Source organism: Plecotus auritus, assembly GCF_963455305.1.
Source record: "Plecotus auritus genome assembly, chromosome: 5".
NCBI lineage: Eukaryota > Metazoa > Chordata > Mammalia > Chiroptera > Vespertilionidae > Plecotus > Plecotus auritus.
This window is the reverse complement of record NC_137776.1, coordinates 98,562,379-98,585,145: the sequence shown is the minus strand read 5'-3', so window position 1 is coordinate 98,585,145 and position 22,767 is coordinate 98,562,379. Positions and strand designations below refer to the sequence as shown.

The 22,767-nt window shown below is 44.8% G+C and overlaps 1 protein-coding gene and 1 pseudogene across 9 annotated transcripts in view; one reads left to right on the top strand and one right to left on the bottom strand.

The window, feature by feature from the left end:
* Nucleotides 1–7,200: 7,200 nt before the first annotated feature.
* Nucleotides 7,201–7,900, bottom strand: LOC308248260 (non-selective voltage-gated ion channel VDAC2-like; annotated as a pseudogene). Its single transcript has one exon. The product of its transcript is annotated as a non-selective voltage-gated ion channel VDAC2-like (transcript).
* Nucleotides 7,901–15,318: 7,418 nt separating this feature from the next.
* IWS1 (interacts with SUPT6H, CTD assembly factor 1) overlaps nt 15,319–22,767 on the top strand; it is a 59,449-nt gene continuing 52,000 nt past the window's right edge. For 3 of the 8 annotated variants that reach the window (XM_080670476.1, XM_080670470.1, XM_080670474.1), the window contains exons 1-2: nt 15,319–15,879; nt 17,561–17,676. In XM_080670476.1, coding sequence (XP_080526602.1) covers nt 15,846–15,879; nt 17,561–17,676 — 150 coding nt within the window. In that variant the 5' untranslated portion in view covers nt 15,319–15,845. Of the gene's footprint in view, nt 15,880–17,557; nt 17,677–22,767 lie in introns of all 8 variants that reach the window. The other 5 variants (XM_080670472.1, XM_080670475.1, XM_080670471.1 and 2 more) reach the window with 3 other exon arrangements.

Below are 22,767 nucleotides of genomic sequence, written 5' to 3'. Positions count from 1 at the left end.
CTATCTTTCCAACTTTGTATCTCCTGTTAAACCTAGACCCAAGAATACAAGCTGTCTTCAAATAGAATATTGGAGCCAAAGGGAGCCCAAGGCCTTGAGGTGGTCTGTTGTGAAAGCCCCTCCATGACATGTCCTCAGTCACTTGCTTGGTGGGTGTTGACTGAACCTCTGCTCTACAGCAAACCACTCTGGGCTGCAGGGTACAGGGAGGGCTCACACAGTCCCCACACCTCAGTGCTGGCACACACAGGACAAATGGAAAGAATGGGCCAGGGAATATTCTGCTTGCTTGTTTGTTTTTAATTAAAGAATTCCACAATCTCCCCTAATAGGCTGGACTTAGTGACTCACTTCCATAGATTAAATATAGAAAAAGAAAAATAGTAACTTGACATTAGAAAAACCTAGAAGACACTACTCTAACCAAGTGTTATGCCCTGAATTGTGTTCCCCAAAATTTGTATGTTGAAGTCCTATCCCACAGTACTTCAGACTGTGCTGTATCTGGAGTTATGACATTTAAAGAAGAAATTTGGATTAAATTAGGTCATTAGGGTGCCCCCAATCCAATATTAATGATGTCCTTATAAGAAAAGATTAGGATCCAGGCACGCACACAGGAAGGACCATGTGAAGATAGAGAGAGAAGGTAGCCATCTACAAACCAGGAAGAAAAGCCTTAGGAGAAACCAACCCTGCAGCCATATCGATCTTGGACTTCCAGCTTCCAGAATTGTGAGAGAATAAATCCTTGGTGTTTAAGCTCCCATGCCAGTGGTTTTGTTACACAGCCCAAGCAGACTAACATATCAAGTGATCAAGTTTAATATTTCCTGTGATAAGTCACCTTTATATGCTGTGTTAAGAGGGGTACTTTACTTCTGTGGAATTCTTCCTCAAACCCATAACCCCCAGTCTAATCATGAGAAAAACATCAGGCAAAGCAAATTGAGGGACAAAATATCTGACCAGGATGCCTCAAAACTATCAAGGTCCTGAAAAACAAGGGACGTTTGAGAAATGTCCTAGACCAGAGGAGGCTAGGGAGACTTAACAGTTAGAGGCAATGTGTTGTTTCCTGGATGGGGTTAGGGACACAGAAGGACATTAGTAGAAAAACTGTTCAAATCTAAATAAAGTCTAGAGCTTTGTTCTTTGTTAAGAAACCAGTGTTGGTTTCTTGGTTTTGACAAATGGTAATATAAGATGCTAATATTAGGGGAAACTGGATGAGGAATATATGGAAACTATACTATTTTAGCAAATTTTTTTTAAAATATATTTTATTGATTTTTTACAGAGAGGAAGGGAGAGGGATAGAGAGTTAGAAACATCGATGAGAGAGAAACATCGATCAGCTGCCTCCTGCACGCCCCCCACTGGGGATGTGCCCGCAACCAAGGTACATGCCCTTGACCGAAATCGAACCCGGGACCCTTCAGTCCGCAGGCCGACGCTCTATCCACTGAGCCAAACCGGTTTCGGTGCAAATTTTTTATAAATCTTAAATTATTAGAGGCCTGGTTCGTGCACGGGGCGGGTGGGGGGGGGGGGGTGTCCCTCAGCCCAGCCTGCACCGTCTCCAATCTGGGACACATCAAGGGATATCCGAATGCCCATTTAGGCCCAGTCCCACTGGGATCGGGCCTAAATGGGCAGTCGAACATGCCTCTCACAATCCAGGACTGCTGGCTCCTAACCACTCACCTGCCTGCCTGCCTGATTGCCCCTAACCACTTCTGTCTGCCAGCCTGATCAGCCCCTAACCACTCCCCTGTCAGCCTGATCGATGCATAACTGCTCCCCTGCCAGCCCGATTGCCCCTAACTGCCCTCCCTTGCCGGCCTGGTCACCCCTAACTGTCCTCCCCTGCTGACCTGGTTGCCCCCAACTGCCCTCCCCTGCAGGCCTGGTCCCAACCAACTGCCCTCCTTTGCCAGCCTGGTCACCCCCAACTGCCCTCCTCTGCCAGCTCGGGCACCCCTAACTGCCCTCCCCTGCAGGCCATCTTGTGGCGGCCATCTTGTGTCCACATGGGGGCGGCCATCTTGTGTGTTGGAGTGATGGTCAATTTGCATATTACTCTTTTATTATATAGGATTACAAAATTCCATGTATTAAAAAAACATGTATTAAAAAATAAAGAATCCAGCCCAACCAGTGTGGCTACATGGTTGAGCGTCGACTCATAATCCAGAAGGTTAGGATTCAATTTCCAGTCTGGGCACATGCCCAGGTTGGGAGTTCCATCCCAGTAGGGGTCATGCAGGAGGCAGCTGATCGATGTTTCTCTCTCATCGATGTTTCTAGCTCTCTATCCCTCTCCCTTCCTCTCTGTAAAAAAGCAATGAAATATTAAAAAATAAATAAATAAATAAATAAATAAATCAATAAATAAAATAAAATAAAATAATCCATTTAAGCCCCTGTTTACAATTCTTTAGCACCTATACCAAGGAGTAGAACTGCTGGATCATATAGTAATCCTGTTTCACCTTTTGAAGAACAACCAAACTTTTTCACAGTGGCTGCACAATTTTACATTAGCAACTGTATGAAGATTTTAATTTCTCCATATCCTCACCAACACTTGTCAGTTTCTATTATTTTTATTATTGCCATGCCAGCTGATATAAAAGTGGTATCTCGTGCTTTTGATTTGCATTTCTAGTGACCAATGATGCTGAGCATCTTTTCATGTTTTTATTAGCCACTTTTGGATCTTCTTTGGAGAAATGTCTATTCAAATCCTTGACACATTTTGAATTGGGTTTTTTGTCTTGTTGTTACTGAGTTGTAGGAGTTCTTCATATATTTTAAACTAGAGGCCTGTTGCACAAAGATTAGTGCAAGAATAGGCCTTCCTTCCCCTGGCTTCACTCCCGGCTGCCCGGGAGCCTGCAAGTCCTCACTCCTGGGGGAGCGCCGCTCCTGTAGCTCCCTCCACCCCCTGCCCTCCCCCTCATAGCAGGCATCCCGCCCCACCTGGCCTCTCCGAGCCTGCATATGCAAATTAACCGGCCAGCTTTTTGGGGTTAATTTGCATACTTGCTCCTGGTTGGTTGATGAGCATCTCGGAGGTATGGTCAATTTGCATATTTCTCTTTTATTAGTGTATATACTAAGTCCTCATCAGATATGATTTGCAAAAATGGTCTCCCATTCTGTGCATTGTCTTTACACTCTCTTGATAGTGATCATTTGATGCACAGACGTTTTTAGATAGAATGAAGTACACTTTATCTTTTTTTCTTTTGTTGCCTATGCTTCAGTTGTCATAGTTAAGAAACCATGGCTAAATCCAAGGTTATGTAGAATTGCTTCTATGTTTTCTTCTAAAAGTTTTATAGTTTTAGCTTTTACATTTAGATCATTGCTCCATTTTGAAATATTTTTGTATATAGTAGAAGATAAGGATCCAACTTCATTTTTTTGTAAATGGATATTGTTTTTTTAGCATCATTTGTTGAAGAGATTGTTCTTTCCCCATTGAATGACCTTGGTACTCTTGTCAAAAAACAGTTGATTATAGAAAAGTAGGGTTTATTTCTGGACTCTCAATTCCATTCCATTGGTCTACATACCTATCCTTATTCAAATGCCACACTGTTTTGATTAATGTAGCTTTGCAGTAAAATTTGAAATCAGAAAGTGTGAGTCCTCCAACTTCCTTATAATTCAATACTAGAGGCCCAGTGCACGAAATTCATGCACTGGGGGGTGGAGGGGGGTTTTCAGCCCAGCAGTCGAACATCCTTGGTGCTGCTGCAGAGGTGCGAGAGGCTCCTGCCACCACCACTGCTCGCCAGCTGTGAGCCCAGCTTCTGGCTGAGCAGCGCTCCCCCTGTGGGAGCGCACTGACCACCAGGGGACAGCTCCTGCGTTGAGCGTCTACCCGCTGGTGGTCAATGCACATCATAGTGACCAGTCATTCCAATGTTTGGTCAATTTGCATATTATCCTTTTATTATATAGGATTGTCTTATTGAGAGTCCCTTGAAATTCTATATGAATTTTAGGATGAGTTTTCAATTTCTGAAAAAAATGCCATTGGAATTTTGATGGGGATTGCATTGGATCTATAGATCATTTTGGGTAGCATTACCATGTTAACAATATTAAGTCTTCCAGTCTATAAACATGGGTTATCTTTTCATTTATTTACTAGAGGCCCGGTGCACGAAATTCGTGCATGGGGTGTATGTCCCTCAGCCCAGCCTGCACCCTCTCCAATCTGGGACCCCTTAAGGGATGTCCGACTGTCCATTTAGGCCCATCCTACTGGGATCGGGCCTAAACGGGCAGTCGGACATCCCTCTCACAATCCAGGACTGCTGGCTCCCAACTGCTCACCTGCCTGCCTTCCTGATTGCCCCTAAGCACTTCTATCTGCAAGCCTGATCACCCCCTAACCACTCCCCTGCCAGCCTGATTGCTCCTAACTGCCCTCCCTTGCCGGCCTGGTCACCCCTAACTGCCCTCCCCTGCAGGCCTGGTCACTCCTAACTTCCCTCCTCTGCCGGCCTGGTCACCCCTAACTGCCCTCCCCTGAAGGCCTGGTCACTCCTAACTTCCCTCCTCTGCCGGCCTGGTCACCCCTTACTGCCCTCCCCTGCTGGCCTGATCGCCCACAACTGCCCTCCCTTGCAGGCCTGGTCCCTCCCAACTGCCCTCCCCTGCTGGCCATCTTGTGGTGGCCATCTTGTGTCCACATGGGGGCAGCCATCTTTGACCACATGGGGGCAACCATCCTGTGTGTTGGAGTGATGGTCAATTTGTATATTACTCTTTTATTATATAGGATAGAGGCCTGGTGCACGGGTGGGGACCAGCTGGTTTGCCCTGAAGGGTGTCCTGGATCAGTGTGGGGGTTCCCTTGGGGCTTGGGGCGGCCTAGGCGGGGGGCCTGTGGTGGTTTGCAGGCCGGCTACACCCCCCTGTGACCCTAGCGGAGGCCCTGGGATCTGGGATTTATTTATCTCCTATTATTGAAACTTTGTAGCCTTGAGCAGAGCCAAGCCTCCTGCTTGCTCCGTGGCCTCAGCCATTTTTGTTGGGATTTATTTATCTTCTATAATTGAAACTTTGTAGCCTTGAGTGGAGGCCTAAGCCGGCCAGGGTGTGTGGAAAGCTTGGCTTCCTCCATTGCCGGGGAAACCCAAGCCTCCTGCTCGCTCCGTGGCCGCAGCCATCTTGGTTTGGTTAATTTGCATACTTGCTCCTGATTGGCTGGTGGGTGTGGCTGGTGGGTGTAGCAGATTGATGGTTAATTTGCATATTACTCTTTTATTAGATAAGATGTCTTCTTTAATTGCTTTTAGCAATGTCTTATAGTTTTTGTACAAGTCTTATACTTCCTTGGTTAAACTTATTCCTAAGTGTTTTATTATTTATGATGCTATTATAAATTGAGTTGTTTTCTTAATTTTCTTTTTATATTATTCATTACTGTTACATAGACATAACCTTAATTTTTGTGTTAATTTTGTTATCTTACAACTTTGCTGTTCATAACAGTTTTATTGACAGTAACTGAAAGGTGAAAACTATTCAAGTGTCCATCAACAGAAGAACAGATAAACATACAATTGAATATTATTTATCTATTCAAAATGACATCTTGACATATGGACAAACCTTGAAAATATGCCAAATTAAACAAGCCAGTTATAAGAGGACAGATATTTTATTATTCCACTTACATGGAATGTCTAGAATAGGCAAATTCATGGAGAAAGAAAGTAGAATAGAAGTTACCAGGGGCTGCGGTGAAGGAAACATGGGGAGTTATTGCTTAATGATTACAGAATTTCTATTTGGGGTGATCAAAACTTTGGGAAATAGATAGTAGTGATGGCCGCATGCCATTGTGAATGTGATTAATACCACTGAATTGTACACTGGCCAGTGGTTAAGTTGGCAAGTTTTGTGCTATATATATTTTACCACAATAAGAACAGCTTTAAAAATAAGGACTGTGCAGATCACTTGGTCTAACCATGGTTCCGAAGCTGACTCCCTTTATGCCACACCAGCAGTCTCTGTCTGCACACTTCCATCGATGTGGAGCTCACCACAAAACAAAAACTAAACTAAAACAAAGCATTGCTTTGTAAATGAAATAATTATTCAGACACACATAAAATTGTGCATTGAAGTGGGGATCTGCTCAGGCAGGGCACACATCTAGGGTTTCTATACAAGGCGAGCCAGAGCTCATAAAGATATTCTGCCTGGGCTCCCAGCCTGCAGACAGGCCCACTCACTGCGACTCGGCCCAGGCAGCTCAACACCACTGGCAACTGAAGAAGAGCATTTCCAGTTTGCAAATTGTGGGCTGTGACCTGTTAGTGGCCTGTTAGTTGATTTAATGTGCCATGACAGTTAAAGTCGAGAAGAAGTTAGCATGTGGAGCGAGAGTAAGTACTATATGTAATTAAAAACTTAAAACCGCATGTCCACCTCTTTCCCACCCTCCCTTTCCCACAACAGACAACCAATGCTTTTTTTCTTACACAATTTTCAATTTTTTAAGTATATAATAAAATAACATAAGCAACAAGAAACATTTTATCCTTCCCTTTTCACAAAAGAAGGCATACTCTAACACTATTCTGCACTTTTCCAGTTCAGGAATCTTTTTATATCAGCACATAAAAGAGTCTCCTCGTTTTTTGTTATAGCTGCATAACATTGCATTGTACAGATGTATCATAATTTTGTGATCATTCCTGTTTGGACACTTAGGTTATTTCCAATGTTTTGGAACTAGTGCTGCAATTAATAATTTTATAGATACATCATTTGTACATGGTGAAGTATATTTGTAGAATACATTTTCTGAAGTGAAATTGTGGGCCAAAAGGCATATACATTTGTAATTTTTTTCAGTTTTCATAAAGGTCTATTGGTGGGTAGTGCATTCAACAGTTAAATACATTAAGTGATGTATAAGTGGCTGCAGGGTGGCGCATTGGTAACTGGGTACATCACCAATTCCACTAGAAACCAGAGAACAAGTAACTGCTTAGATATTTAAAGTACAGCTCTTATTCAGATCGCCCTTTGTTGTGACCACCTTCTTGGGGTGGGGAGGCTGCTGGTCACCCTGGAAATATATTAAGGCCAAATCTTCTGATATTCATTCCCAGAGGTTTCTTTCAGCTGGACTAAGCCTCCAACTCCAGGGCAAGCCTAAGTTCATGGCCTCCACTCGAATGCTCTTCCCACCGACCAGAGCAGGCGGGGTAACGTCACACCAGGCTCAGGTCTGAGTGTAGCCCACTCCAATTAGACTAGAGTTGTTGACTTTTGCAGAAATGGAAGCAGTGGGATCTAACTGATATTTCACTGCAATGCCAAAGCGAGTGCCGTTGGTACCTGATGTCCAAACAAGGTTTACTGAAGTTTTAAGACCTTCACACACTTTCTAATAAATTGATACTCCAAATTCTGTCCCATCCTTGACATCAGTGTGCAGCCGGGAGTCCCCAGTCCTGTAGCCCTCTGCAAAGTTAGTCCTTATCAGCTTTGATTTGGCACTGTCAAGGGTCATCTGGAACCCAGCAAGCCAGCCCTTGTAACCAAAGACAGATGCACCATGGATTGCAGGTCCAGTACAAGAAAGTCAAAAGCACAACAAGGGTTTAGGCACTCCCTCTGTGAGAAGACTTGATTTTACCACTTTTCTTTCCCGTGCTTGGTGAAGAGGTGGTATTAAATGTCAGTTTCAAACCTGGACAAATCTAGTCTTCAATTGTGGTTTCTGTTCCCAGAGTGTTATCAGTGTCCCATTCCTCTGTGAAAGGAGGCCATATTCACACCATTTATGTTTGGTCTCCAAGGTCCCAGTAACTTTACCAGTGTCTGTATTAGATGAACCAGATGTTGAGAATTCCATATCACTGTATAACTTGTTTTTACATCCAGTTTGATCAACCCAAAACCAAATTCATTTTTGAAAAGATTTCTAGCAACTTTGCCCAGGTCAACATACTAATGATGGAGGACTACTCATTGGCCACGTGCAGCTCTTTGTGCTGGCAGCCATGGTAAAGCTGTGGGGAGGTGATGGGGTGGTGCTCAGGGCTTCTCACTGGAGGCAGGCTGGGAGCCAGGGGGGTGGGCTGCAGGGCAAAGAGAAGGAGACACCATTCCGCAACCTGTCTTCCTCCCTCCAGGGACCCCTATTCTTAATTTTTATAAATATTTCCAAATTGCTTTCTGTAGACAGCTGTACCAATATACTCCCACCAGTGCCTTATGAGAAGGTCTCTTTCTCCATGTCCCTCACCAATGGAATGTTACCAGATTTTTGCAACCTGAGAAGTGAAAAATAGTATCGATATGATTTTAATTTGCTTTTATCTTATTTATTTTAGGGTGAATATCTTTTCATGTATCTTAGATCCGCTAATAGTTTCTTTTCTGTGAATTGTCATATCTTTTGCCCATTTTTCCATTACTCTTCTTACTGATTTCAAGGGGCTCTATGCTAATTAGGGAGAGATCAGCCCTTGGTCTATGATAGGAGCGGAAAACATTTTTTTTAAATTTCCCGTTCATTTATCTTTTGGTTTTGCTAAGCTGTGTTGTCTCTACCATGCATGCTTTTTTAAAGTGTTTTTTTATATATATATATTTTTATTGATTTCAGAGAGGAAGGGAGAGGGAGAGAGAGATAGAAACATCAATGATGAGAGAATCATTGATTGGCTGCCTCCTGCAAGCCCCCTACTGGGGATCGAGCCCGCAACCTGGGCATGTGCCCTTGACCAGAATTGAACCTGGGACCCTTCAGTCCGCAGGCTGACGCTCTATTCACTCGTCCAAACTGGCTAGGGCAAGTGTTTGTTTTTATGTAGTCAAATTTGTCAGGCTTCTATGGCTTTTCAATCTTTGCTGTGAAGTCCTTTTCCCTCCATACTTTCAAAGAATTCTTGGGTTGTTTTTTTTTGGGGGGGGAGGGGGTGGTTCTTCTTCACTCTTTGGGTGTTCACATAAATAGAGTTATACCATTTATAGCAGGCTATGACTTTTGTCACTTAATATATTCTGGACATCCTTCCATGCGAGAGCTAAAGATCCACTTCAGTTGTATTAATAGCTGCATAGTGTGCCATGGTACATGATTCATTATCCACTATTGATGGGCTTTCAAGTGAGTCCCAGTTTTCAGTAGTAAAAACAAATCTTGCAACCATCTTAAGAGTTGTGAGGCTGGGACCTGTGAGAAGGTGCGCTGGCCGCCAGGGGAGCAGGCTTCCATGTACTTGCTTTTATTTGTTTCTTCACTGGCAGGGCCCCCTAGTGGCTCAAGCACAGGAAGGACGTTCAGGCCTTGAAATTTTCTGATTCAACTCCCTGGTTTGACACATGGGGAAACGGAGACACCTAGAAGGCTGGCTGCTTGTCCCAGCTCACCAAGCACACTAAGCCCAGAACCCAGGGCTCTCAGCCCTGGTCTGCATCTGTACCAGTGCCCAGCTGTTTTTTATATTGTGTGATCTCACACACCCCAACATATTCAGCAAGTTACAGTGTCTCAAAAGGCTGGCCATATAAATCTTGCATTCACTTAGGGAAATCAGTCACTCTGGGTTATCATCAGTCAAGGGAAAGAGAGCACTGGACTGCTGCAAGTTCATCTCTTCTTTCTCCTTTCTGGCTTTTGTGTCCTTGGTGGGAAAAGCAACCTCCCTTGTGGGTGCCTCTTCCCTTTCGCCCCCACCAGCATGGACCAGCTGTGCTGGAGTGGGAGAGCGCCAGGGGATTGGCAAGATGGTAATCTGTGCTGCTCTAGCATTTCTCAGTCAGGGCCCTGAGGGACAGCCAGCTGGTAAAAGGGGCTCTGGGAACTCTCCTGGAGCTGTGTTTGTATTGACAAGCTCATTGCTTTAACTACGACTGTTTATTTCAAAGGTGTGTCCTGCTTCGCTAACAAATTGTTGGCTTCTTTTGTACAAAAACTTTTCTGCAGCCTTTTGGGGTCAGCTCGTTGCTGTGTGTTCAGTCTGCTTCTCACTCTGTGTCACTGGAGGCGGACCTGAAATGGGGCCCCTAAGTGCTCTGTGACCTGCAGGTTCCTGACTTCGCACAGGAAAATATTCAAAAGCAAGTCTGTGTGAAAGCAAAAGCAGTTTTATTTAGGTCAAGAGAAACATGCCAGCATGAGTGTTCCTAGAGATAGGATCAGGGAGTAAGCCCGGGACAAACTGCTGCCACCCACCGCTCCCCTGGTGGGGGTGCCACTGTGAAAGAAGCAAAAATTCATCTGAGTGGACACAGGCGAACTCACCAGTGAGTCACACGCTGCAGTCAGTCAGTCCTGGGATTTTACGTGTTTTCAGGGGTGGGTTGTTCCTAAACTTTGTAGTGCCAAATTCTATTTCTGCCTTCTGGTTGGGAGTGGGTCTTGTTCTAATATGGTCTGTTCTGAAGTGTAATGGTATTCTCCTTCCCCAGTTCTCCTTCTACTTGAGGTGTCAATTTTCATTATAATGATAGTATAATGAATGAGGTCCCTGTCTGGTCAATTTTCCTCCATCTTGAATGGATCTGGTTTTAGCCAGCTCTTGCTGTGGACTCCTTGTGACCACCACAGGAACTGCCTGTCATAAATAGTTCCCCTTTGATCCTGTGTGGAGTGGGGCTCTGGGAGAGGACCTAGAAGCTTATCAGCAGGTGTTGTCCAATCCTACTTCCTCATTCCACTTGTCAGGACCTTGCCCCAACTTCTTTCTATCCTGCTTTATCTCCACTCTCCAAACCACCAGGACAGTTAGAATCTTTATTTTTTAAATTCACTAATTATTCTCTTGTAATTGCAGTGTTTATTCCAATGTCTTGCATGGCCATTGTTCTTGTGCCTCTGGTGAAATCCAAGATCCTTATTAGCAGGATTTGCCCTGGATTACCTTTCACTAAACCTCTTGCTGGAGTTCTGTCCTATTCACCTTGCCTTATTTATACAGCACAATCTCATTCTCTTTAGAAGAGAGCTCTGATCCTAGGCCCTTTTCCATCAAATGGAGAGAAATAAGTATTAATATTTTGTATGTTTGGTTCCAAGTCCTGTTCATTCCTTGCTCTTCTGATTCTCACAACAGTCTGAGAAGATGTCATTCCCACAGCTAAAGGGGCAGGCTTGGATTTCAAAGTTGTTTCCACTACAAAGGGCAAGTTATACCCATGAATTCTCTTTTAAGAAAACTAGAGGCCCGATGTACGAAATTCTTGCAAGGGTGGGTGAGTCCCTCAGCCCGGCCTGCACCCTCTCACAATCCGGGACCCTTTGAGGGATGTCTGACCCCTCGCTCCTAACTGCCTGCCTGCTCACTCCTTACCACTTGGCTCGCCACTCCTTAGCGCTGCCGCAGGGGTGGAGAGGCTCCTGCCACCACCGCTGCACTCACCAGCCGTGAGCCTGGCTCCTGGCTGAGCGACGCTTCCACTGTGGGAGTGCACTGATCACCAGGGGGCAGCTCCTGCATTGAGTGTCTGCCCCTGGTGGTCAGTGTGCATCATAGCGACGGGTCATTCTGGTTGTCTGGTCATTCCGCCATAACAGTCACTGGGCTTTTATATATATAGACTAGAGGCCCGGTGCACGAAATTCATGCACGGGGCGGGGGGGGGGTGTCCCTCAGCCCAGCTTGCACCCTCTCCAATCTGGGACCCATCGAGGGATATCCGACTGCCCATCCCACTGGGCATCCCTCTCACAATCCAGGACTGCTGGTTCCTAACCACTCATCTGCCTGCCTGCCTGATTGCCCCTAACCACTTCTGTCTGCCAGCCTGATCACCCCCTAACCACTCCCCTGCCAGCCTGATTGATGCCTAACTGCTCCCCTGCCAGCCTGATTGCGCCTAACTGCCCTCCTCTGCAGGCCTGGTCACCCCTAACTGCCCTCCCCTGTAGGCCTGGTCACCCCCAACTGCCCTCCCCTGCAGGCCTGGTCCCCCCCCAACTGCTCTCCCCTGCAGGCCTGGGTCCCCCACAACTGCCTTTCCCTGCAGGCCCGGTCGCCCCCAAATGCCCTCCTCTGCTGGCCTGGTCACCCCTAACTTCCCTGCCCTGCAGGCTTGATCGCCCCCAACTGCCCTCTCTTGCAGGCCTGGTCCCTCCTAACTGCCCACGCCTGCTGGCCATCTTGTGGTGGCCATCTTGTGTCCACATGGGGGCATCCATCTTTGACCACATAGGGGCAGCCATCTTGTGTGTTGGAGTGATGGTCAATTTGCATATTACTCTTTTATTAGATAGGATAGAGGCCTGGTGCATGGGTGGGAGCCGGCTGGTTTGCCCTGAAGGGTGTCCTGGATCAGGGTGGGGGTTCCCTTGGGGCGTGGGATGGCCTGAGTGAGGGGCCTGTGGTGGTTTGCAGGCCAGCCACGCCCCCTGGTGACACAAGCGAAGGCCCTGGTATCTGGGATTTATTTATCTTCTATAATTGAAACTTTGTAGCCTTGAGCGGAGGCCAGGGCAGGCCAGGAAGCTTGGCTTCCTCCATTGCTGGGGCAACCCAAGCCTCCTGCTTTCTCTGTGGCCGCAGCCATCTTGGTTGGGTTAATTTGCATACTTGCTCCTGATTGGCTTGTGAGCGTGACTTGTGGGCGTAGCAGAGGTACAGCCAATTAGCATGTTTCTCTTTTATTAGTGTAGATTAGTATTTCCAGAAAGAAACCATACCTCTTTCTTCCTTCCCTTCCCATGCCCTTTTCTGAAGCCTAGACCTTTGTTCTGCCAGCATGCAAACTGGCTAACAGTGGGTTCAAGGATGTCACAGCTGGGATGCAGCTTGACTCAGAGCACTCTGGGAATTTGCAGCAGAGCTGGCATCAAAGAATCCCCATCTCTCAACTCTGAGGTAGGAGGTGGACCTCCCAGGGCACCAAATGAGGCCTTACAGCAGGCTAGGCATGCCTAGAAATTCAGTCCAAGATGCAAGTCAACTTTGCCAACTAACAAAAGGCCCTATTTCTGCAAGTCTGCACCTCCTGGGGAATCTTTGCTTATACCTCCACTGTCCTCCTCCAATCAAAAGGCAAGAAAATTCTCCTCTTTGTCTAAGACAAAAATAAACAAGTAAGGATATGGATTCTATTCAGGACATTGCAATAGGGAGAGTACTCCAGTGTGGATGAAAGGGGGCCACATGCCAACCTGACAAGCTCAGGGGAGGCCTAGGTGGCGGCCTTGCAAATTCAGAGACCTAAAGTAACCACAAAGGATGGTCTGAAATTAAAACTTTTTAAACTAAAAAGCAGTTTATGGTGGGTAGTCATGTCCTAGGCTGGTATCTTCCCTGACAAGGTGGATCTTTACCTTAGCTGAGCCTGTCTATTGTCCTTTTGTATATACCATCCTATCTAATAAAGAGGGAATATGCTAATTGACCATCACACCATCACAAATATGGTGGCGCCCACAGCCAATAAGGAGGGAATATACTAACTGACTGCCATGCCCTCAAAGATGGCGGCGCCCACAGCCACAAGATGGTGGCGCCCAGTCCCCTCAGCCCCACCAGGGCGCCTGCCTCCAGAGCCCCCCAGTCCTCTCAGCCCCCCCAGCCCCCCAGGGCTGGCCTGAGACGCAGGCAAGCCTCAGATGGCAGCTGCCCAGCCACCCAGGGCCACCTGAGGCTCAGGTAACCAGGGCAGGCCGAGGTTTGTGCTGTTGGCAGCAGCAGCAGAGGTGTGATGGGGATGTCGCCTCCCACCCCTGAGGGCTCCCAGATTATGAGAGGGGGCAGGCCAGGCTGAGGGACCCCCCTCTAGTGCATGAATTTTCATGTACCCGGCCTTTAGTAACACATAGTTGGAATGTCATGCTTTTCCTTTTTCTGGACCCCTCAAAGCACAGGCACAGCTCTGTGGAGATCACAAACCCCCTCATTGTTAGTGAGTTAATTGCTGACTGTTAATTATCCTGCACCCACCTGTGTAAAGGAAGTATGTCTATCTTTTTATTTTTTATCCAATCCGAGGTTTCCCTGCTTTGTTCCCCCCCCCCCCCCAATCAGCAATGGATTTTATGTAATCCACTTACTCTTTTGATTATAATGTATAAACTGTTGAATCCTAAGTCAGCGAGATAGATGCAAGATGCCTTAATGAGCCAATTAATTAGGAGCTATTTATTGCATTCGGCCCAGAGGGAGGTGTTTCTTCCAAATCTCTGAGCGAAAACACAGAGGAAGTTTCCCGTATTTATACCTCTCGGGCTCTTTGCCGATTTTACAAAGAGCTCTGTGTGAGTTATTGTTACAGTTTGTAATCTTGGATACATAAAGAACAAACTTTTGGCATAAGAATATGTGAGTTATTATCAGTATTAGTCCATTATGTTAGATGGCTAGCTTGCAAGGTCAGACCGTTGTTTTTATCTTTTTCTATTATTTAAACCAAAACAGTTATTTTATGGAATAAGAGACTGGCTAAAAATGACAAGAGTTTACAGAACAGGGGACTATCTAACAATAGCAGAGAATTTCAAACAGGAGTTTTTATACAAGATGGAGGTTACTATGCTTCAAAACAAGGTGCAAAGCTGCCATTCTGGGGGCATTTTCTCAATCCGTTGTCGACAGTTTGGCTCAAATAAACACACAAAAATTCTTCACAGGTTTGAATGTTTCCCACGTTAACACCAGACATGAAGACCAGAGCATCCAGGCAGGTGGCTTTCCTTAGGCTGCCACAGGGAGGAAGGTGGGGTGGTTTGCAGTTGGGATTGTTTTGCAATCAGAACTTTCAGCCAGGTGAGCAGAAATGTCTCTGTCTATTTTCAGGGGAGCAAGAAGTTCTAATCTCAGCTAATCATTCATAAAACAAAGGCCAGGAAGTGGGGGTCTGAAAAAAGCAGCAGGTTCAGAAAAAAGGAAAGGTCTTTGTCGACCTTTGTCACGGGTAAACCAGGGGGCCATCTGCAATCTTGCGGGCGTTTGAGTGGTGAGTGCGTCTTAGCAAAGCGCGGGCAGGGGCGCGGCGCCCACAGCAACCTTCCCAGCTGCTGGCCGCGCAGGGGTTTCCAACCACCGTTTCTCGGGAGCACAGGCAAGAATGCTCGGTAGGGCCACCCCTTTAGTCGGGATCTTTCTGGAAGCAAAAACCTGTACTTCCCACTGTTGACAAACGGCTTCTTAAGATGGAATTTAAGTCGCTAAGTAACAGGGCAGAAAGATGCCTAGAAAGGAGACCTTTGATCAGGTCAGTCAGCGCCGCCTCGCAGCGTCCGGGCCCGGGACTACAAGCACCAGGGAGCCCTGCGCCACGTCCTGGGCGCCCAGGGGGAGGAAGGCGGGCGCTCCTGGGAACAGGCGGAACGACGGGAAGGGCACCCTTAGGGGCCTTCGTTCTTCGGGAGAGTAACTCAGAAGTTCCTCTACCAAGGCGCCAACACGGCCATAACGTAGCACTCCCACCACCACCGGCCAAAGAGCAGGCCGCCCTCGGAGGGGCCGGGACCGAGCTCCCGCGCACCTCCCGCGACCCCTTCCGTCTGGGCGGGCGTCCTGCTCGCTGCTCCTCTCCATTGGCCGGCGGAGGGAACGGCGCCTGCGCGCTGCGTCCCGCTGAGGGTCGGACGCAGACGCCATTTTGGTCTGAGGAGCTTCTGGGAAGTGGAGCGGCGGCGCGCACGCTGCCTCCCGGCGGCCGGCGGCTCTCTTGCCGGGCGCGTAGGCCGAGTCCTGCTCTCCGCACCTTCCAGCCCCCAGGCGGGCGGGAACCTCCGCGCCCCGAACCGCGCCATCGGGGTTGGGGGTTACTCCGCCGGGAAGCAGGTGGCGGGGCGGCGCGGGCGCGGGCGCGGACACTCCCGCCGGGGGCCGCCTGCCATGGACCCGGATTATTACCGCGGCGACCAGTCAGGTGGGGCCGGGCCTGGCTGGGCGGGGGCGCGGGGAGGAGGGAGAGCTGTCTTCCGGGTCCGCGAAGGTTTGGGGAAAATGGGAGCCCTTTCCGTGTGCAGTGTCAGGGCTCGCTGTGCGCCGGGTCCGGGGTCGCCGGTGCCAGTTCCGAGTTGAGAGTGTTGAGAATCCGGGCTGGTGGGTGGGCTGGGCGCGGGCTCACCTGGGCTTTTCCCTCGCAGCCCTGGTGTCCAGTCGAGAGAGTGAGGGCGCTGTTTGAGCGCATACGTGTTTCGGAGTAAATGTCTCAGTGCATCTCGAGCAGTTACTGGTGACTTTGTGCCTTTTCTCCACCTGGAGGTCTTCCCTCTGGCCTTTCCCGCTTACTCCGTAGGCACTCGCGCTGCGGGCCCGGAGGTGCGGACGGGAGGCAGGACCTGGGGGGAGAAAACGCGACGTTTGCTGTGCCTTTGTGCCCCGCCCCATTGGCTGTGCCCTATCCAAGTGCTTAAAAAATTGTCTGAGCCTTAACCTCCTTCCTGTTTTGAGTTCAGAAAATAGATAAGACTACAAACGCTTTTCTAAGCATGCACTGCTGCTTTTCTGTAAATGTTTTCAAAATAGTTTTTCAGTTCATTTGAGGTTTTACATTGTTTCTTAGGTAAGCAATTGTATGTAATACCTGTATAAAGATTAAGTGCTGAAAACATGCAAAATAGCAGTTCCCTAACGTTACATTCTTTTTTGGTGTTTATCTCCCCAGTCCTAACCCACGCTCTCTCTTGTTGCTTCATTTGTGGGCATTTGTATGGTCTGTTGTGGGAGGACAGAGTTGCATCTTAAGTGCCCTCTTCTCCCCCTGCCCTCACTGTTCAGTGTAATTGTTAAATTTCCAAGTTACTGGTTTATTATGACTACATATTCTTTACTCTTTAGCTGAGTAGCTCTGTATATGAGAGTGATCCCATTCTTCTGCAACTTTTTTGTTTTCCTGTAGGTGACTGCTTCACTTAAAAGGATTCGTTATTTTTACTAAACTTCCAACCAAGTCTTCCCATATCCTGCAACAGCCCTAAATTCCTCTCAATACACTTTTAATTTATATTTTTAAAGCAGTGGTTAAAGGTAGGTAGCAGCTCATTGACACCATTTGTGATAGTGTAGTATATGTTTTTCTTGAAGGAGATCACACTACAGTACTTCTGAACGGCAGTTCCGTGTGCTCTTCATTCATAAGCACATGCTGTGCATCAGGTGCCAGGCAGTACAGGGCTCCAGGACTCACCAGGGAACCCACGTCCCTGCTGTTTTGGCGCTTTCATTCACGTGATGGAAGAGCCACATTAAACAAATTCCATTAGGAGGTGGTAAGTGCTGTGATCACAATAGACTCAGTTATTAAGGAAGTTGAAGTGGTTACAGAGCACACTATTATTTGGAGGTTGTTGACTTGGTCCTTAGTTATGTTTCTTAAGCTTCACATTCCTTTTATGGTGTATTTTTTCTGCCATGTATGTCCCAGTCCATGTTATGATTGTTGGTATTTCTATGAGTGTTATACTGTTGTCTTGTTCACGACATTAGTTGTGCTTCATCAGTGGTAACCTTTACTCTTATGTTATTCTTGATTCATTGTGTTCATTACACCTGGAGGTGTCCTCCATCTTACACCTGAAGTGGGTTTTTGTTTTATTTTTAAGCAGATGATGGTGGCGCTACCCCAGTGCAGGATGAACGGGACTCAGGGTCAGACGTTGAGGAGGATGTAAATGAGCAGCACTCTGGATCAGACACGGGAAGTGTAGACCGTCACTCAGAGGTATTGGCTAAACGACGTCTTCGGGGAGCTTTTCCCGCACATTATGTGACATCTGTCTTATGTAGGAGTTGTAGAGACCCTGTCACAAGGTTTAGGCTTCAAACCCTGGGGAACAGAATTGTAAGTGTATAGAGAACTGCTTTAACAGTAAGTAGGGATAGTCAGTTATTTACGAATCACGGGAAATTAAGTTCTGATTGGGTCCCATTTCAAATGTTAGGCAGTTCTTGGCAGTTTTTGATTGAGAAAATAGGCCAGGCTTTTGATATTTGACTATGCTTCCCCATTCCCAAAATGATGTCTTTCTGGAGCAATGACCATTTGCAAACTGAAGATATTTCTATTGAAATCGAAAGTTATGAGGGCTATCACCTGGCAAAAATTATATCAGAATTTGGCTTTGAGCTGTTCCAATGTACAAAATAACAAAGCACATGTCATTTAAAAAGCTGTGTTGCTTAGTAATACAGAGTTGTACTGGATTTTGTGTATAGCATTTCAACATATTTTGCCTATTACATATTTTTTCTATTGAGTTAGTGCTAATTTAATTTCTTTCAACAGTATTCTATAGTATTGAGTAAAAGTTTTTTGTTAAACTCATTCCTAAGTTTTATTATTTTTTACTTATTGATTGATTTAAAGAGAGAGAGACATCTCATTGTTGTTCCACTTGTTTATGCATTCATTGGTTGATTCTTGTATGTGCCCTGACTGGGGATTGAACCCATACCTTGGCATATCGGGATGATGTTCTAAGCAACTGAGCTACCTGGCCAGGGCCATACATATTTTTTAAACTGCTTCCCTGGTTATATCATCTGTATTGCACAATGTTAACAAAATAAAACTGGGATACTTTTCAATAAGTCAACTATGAGTTTTTGGTAAACACAAACTGAAACAAACACATAGGAATGATAAAGATGGCCAAATTTTCTTTTAAGAACGGATATACCATATATTTTGCTTGGTTATGCATGTGCAGAAAATTGCCCAGTTTTTTTTAAGTGGTAGGTATAATTGTTAGAGATTGTATCATTGGCTCTGTTCTTTGACATGTCATTAGTATATTCATATCCTATCTAATAAAGAGGGAATATGCTAATTGACCCTTGTGCCATCGCAAAAGATGGCGGTGCCCACAGCCAATAAGGAGGGAATATGCTAATTGACTTGTCACGCCCTCAAAGACGGTGATGCCCATTCCCCTTAGCCCCCCAGCCACCCAGGGCCGGCCCGAGGCGCAGGCAAGCCTTGAATGGTGGCTACCCATCCATCCTCCCAGAGCCACCCGAGGCTTGCGCTGCCAGCAGTGGCAGCAGCAGAGGTGTGATGGGGTGTCGCCTTCCCCTGATCGCCAGGGTCACCTCCCGCCCCTGAGGGCTCCCAGACTGTGAGAGGGGGCAGGCCGGGCTGAGGGACCCCCCCTTCAGTGCATGAATTTTCATGCACCAGGCCTCTAGTATTCAATAAATATTTATTCAGCACCTGTTGTGTCCAGCTCTTTTGACATATCAGTGACTAAATGAGGTCCCACTTCTTAAAATTATATAGTTTGTTGGAAGATGATAAACACTATAGAGAAAGGTAGAACAGAGTGAAGGATGCCAGGAGGAAGGGCAGGTTTTGTTGTTAAATAAGGAGGTACAGTAGGCCTAAAAAGTGACATTTGAATCAAGATCTGAAAGAGGGTGAGGGAATAGCCACTTGGCCATGTAGGGGAAGGACATTCCTAAGGTGGGACTGTGCTTGATGTCTTCAAGGAATACCCCGGAGCTAGAGTGGCTAGAGTGGAGTCAGGAGCAGGTGTGATCAGAAAGCTAAATGGACTGGGAGAAAGGCTTATCTTTTAGTTCTTTTGATAACACTCATTTTTTTTGTATACCCTTAAACACTTAGACTAAATTCTAATTAATATGTTACTTGATAGGTAGAAATTACTTGATAATGTGAATATTGTTGTAGTATATTTAGCATGTAATATCAGAAGTTTCTTTGGCAAACAGTAGCAGGAGCTCCACAGTGGCCTCATGATTCAATTATAACCATCAAAAGGCTTACCTTTTAGAACCTTAAGCTACCTGCATGTAATGAGATGGATTCTAAATAATAAATGTGCATGTTGTCAAAATTTGGAAATTTTAAACATTTAAAGAGAAAATTAAAATGACCATACTCCTATTACAGAAATGACTGTTAACTTTTTTATATTATTTCTCCTGCATGTTTATTCTCCCTCATGTATATAATAGGTGTATTTGTTTTAATTTACTTAAGATTTTATTATGTATTTACATATTTTGTCTTCTTTTCTGATTATACCTTAAGTATTTCCCCATGTCATTAAAGATTCTCACTAGCATTATTTTTAATAATATGGATATACCATTACTTATTCAATAATTTTCCAATTTTTTTTAAATTTTGTCATTATAAGTGGAACTGCTATGAACCTTTTTTAACATAAACATTTGTCCTTTTTTTAAAAAAATTTTTTTTTTGTTACTTATAAATCTGCCAGGAGAATTAACCAGAATAAAGAGACTAAGATATTTTAAAGCTTTTCATAGATATTTCCCTCCAGAAGCATTCTAATTTGTTATAATACTAGTTAGTAGTTTGAGAGTGCTAATTGTACTCTTAAGTGTTGAGTTCTGGATTAATGTTCTTTTGCCTGTTTAAAATGGCTTCTAAAGAGAAATTTTGGATTGTTTTTAGAAGCTAATGGGATGTTAAAAGAGTACAGTTATATTCAAGTGAACAGTGCAGATTACAGGGCCCAAACCTAAAAGATGTGTATTATTTCCTATTGATGTCTTAGAATGTGACACAAATTTTGTGGCTTAAACAACCAATATTAGCCTGTGACTGGTGTGGCTCAGTTGGTCCCATGCACCAAAAGGTTGCAGGTATGATTTCCCGTCAGGGCACATGCCCAGGTTGCTGGTTTGGTTCCTGGTTAGGGTGTGTACAGGAGGCAAAGTAACACTGTTTCTCTTTCAGTGTTTTCCTCTCCCCTTTTCTTTCTCTCACCTCAGGGTATTTTTCCCACTGATTTTTATGGAAGGGAGGGAGAGGGAGAGAGAGAGAGAAAGAGACAGAGACATCAATTGGTTGCCTCCCACACGTGCTGGCACCCTGGGCTGGGGTCAAACCTGCAACCTAGCTATGTGCCCCCTGACTGAGAATCAAACCTACAACCTTTCAGTCCACGGGCCAGCGCTCTAACCACCAAGCAACAGCTAGGGCAGACCCTTTATTTTTTAATTGAGCTCTGTGTGTTTTTATTATTGAGTTGTAAGAGTTGTTTTTTTGTTGTTTGTTTTTAAGTTTGGATACAAGTCCCTTATTAGATGACTGATTGGCAAATATTTGCATAGCATGATTTGTCTTTTCACGTTGGTGTCCTTTAAAGCACTAGAGTTTTAAATTTGAAGTCCACTTTATCCAATTTTTCTTTTATTGCTTATGTTTTTTAGTGACATCTCTAACAATCCTTTTCCAAATCCAGACATGAAGATTTACCCCTCTGTTTTAAGAATTTTGTAGATTTAGCTCTTACATTTAGGTATTTGATCTATTTTTAATTGATTTTTATATATACTTTGAGATAAGGATCCAATTTTATTTTTCTATACATGGCTATCCAGTTGTCCTATAGGAAGGTCTTGGCACCGTATTAAAAATCAGTTGGCTTAAAGGGGTGATAAATGGAATGAGATTTGACCTTGGGCTGTGAACACATGGTATAATATATAGATGATGTATTATAGAATTGTACACCGGAAACCTATATGGTTTTATTAACCAATGTCTCCCCAATAAATTTAATAAAAATTAAATTAATAAATTTTAAATTTAGATGGTAAAGAAAATCTGTTGATCATAGGGTGTATGGGTTTATTTCTAGACTTTCAATTCTAATCCATTCATATCTATGTCTATTTTTGTGCCATAGTGCTTTGAGTACGTTTTGATGTTAGGAAGTGTGAGTCCCACTTTTTTCCAGTATTGTGTTTTGTCTATTCTGGGTCCTTGCACTTACATATGTGCTTTAGAATCAACTTGTCAGTTTCTGCAAAGAAGTGAGCTGGGATTTTGGTAGGGATTGTTCTGAATCCGTAGAGCAGTTTGAGTGAGTATTGTCATTTTGACGGTATGAGGTCCCTTGATCCATAATATGGGATGTCTTTTTATTTAGGTCTGTAATTTGTTTCAACAATAAATTTTAGTTTTCTGTGTACAATTGTTGCATTTCTTTGTTAAATTTGTCCATAAGTGTGTTATTTTCTTTAATGTTTATTAGTAGTAAGTGGACTTGTTTTATGAATTTTATATTTAGATTGTTCCCAAACATTTTTCTTATTATTAATTCTAATTTACTTCATTGTGGTCTTGAGGTTTGTTTTATGGCCTAGCATATGGTTAATCTGGAGATGTTCCATATGTACTTAAGAAGATCATATATTCTGTCTTTGAATCTACAGTGTGTCTCCTGTGATCAACATATAGTTGGATCATTTCTTTAATCAAATCTCTGTCTCCTGATTGGCTTGCTAAGTTCATTCATGGGTAATGTTATTGATAGAGTTGGACTGTGCCATTTTACCATGTTTTCTATATGTCTCGTGTCTTTTTGTTGTTAATCTGTTCTTTATATTGTCATTAAGCGAATATTTTCTAATGTAGCATTTACATTTTTTTAGGTCAAATTTCTTTTTATCATTGCAAAATAAGAGATTCTTATTCTTTAAATTAGAGTAATGCAACTTAGTTATTGAATTTTGTACTGGACAAATCAGCTTATCTATTATGCTTTTTGGAACGCTCAGTCCTCTTATAAAGGTTCAGCCTTGCCAGTGTGGCTCAGTGGTTGAGCAACGACCCATAAACCAAGAGGTCCTGGGTTCAGTTCTCAGTCGGGGCATATGCCCAGGTTGGGGGCTCAATCCCCAGTAGGGTGTGTAGGAGGCAGCCAGTGATATCTGTGTCTCTCTCATCGATGTGTCTACTTCTCTATTCCTCTCCCTTCCTCTCTCTCTAAAATCAATAATAAAAACATTTTTTTAAAAGGTTCGAATCTTTTTT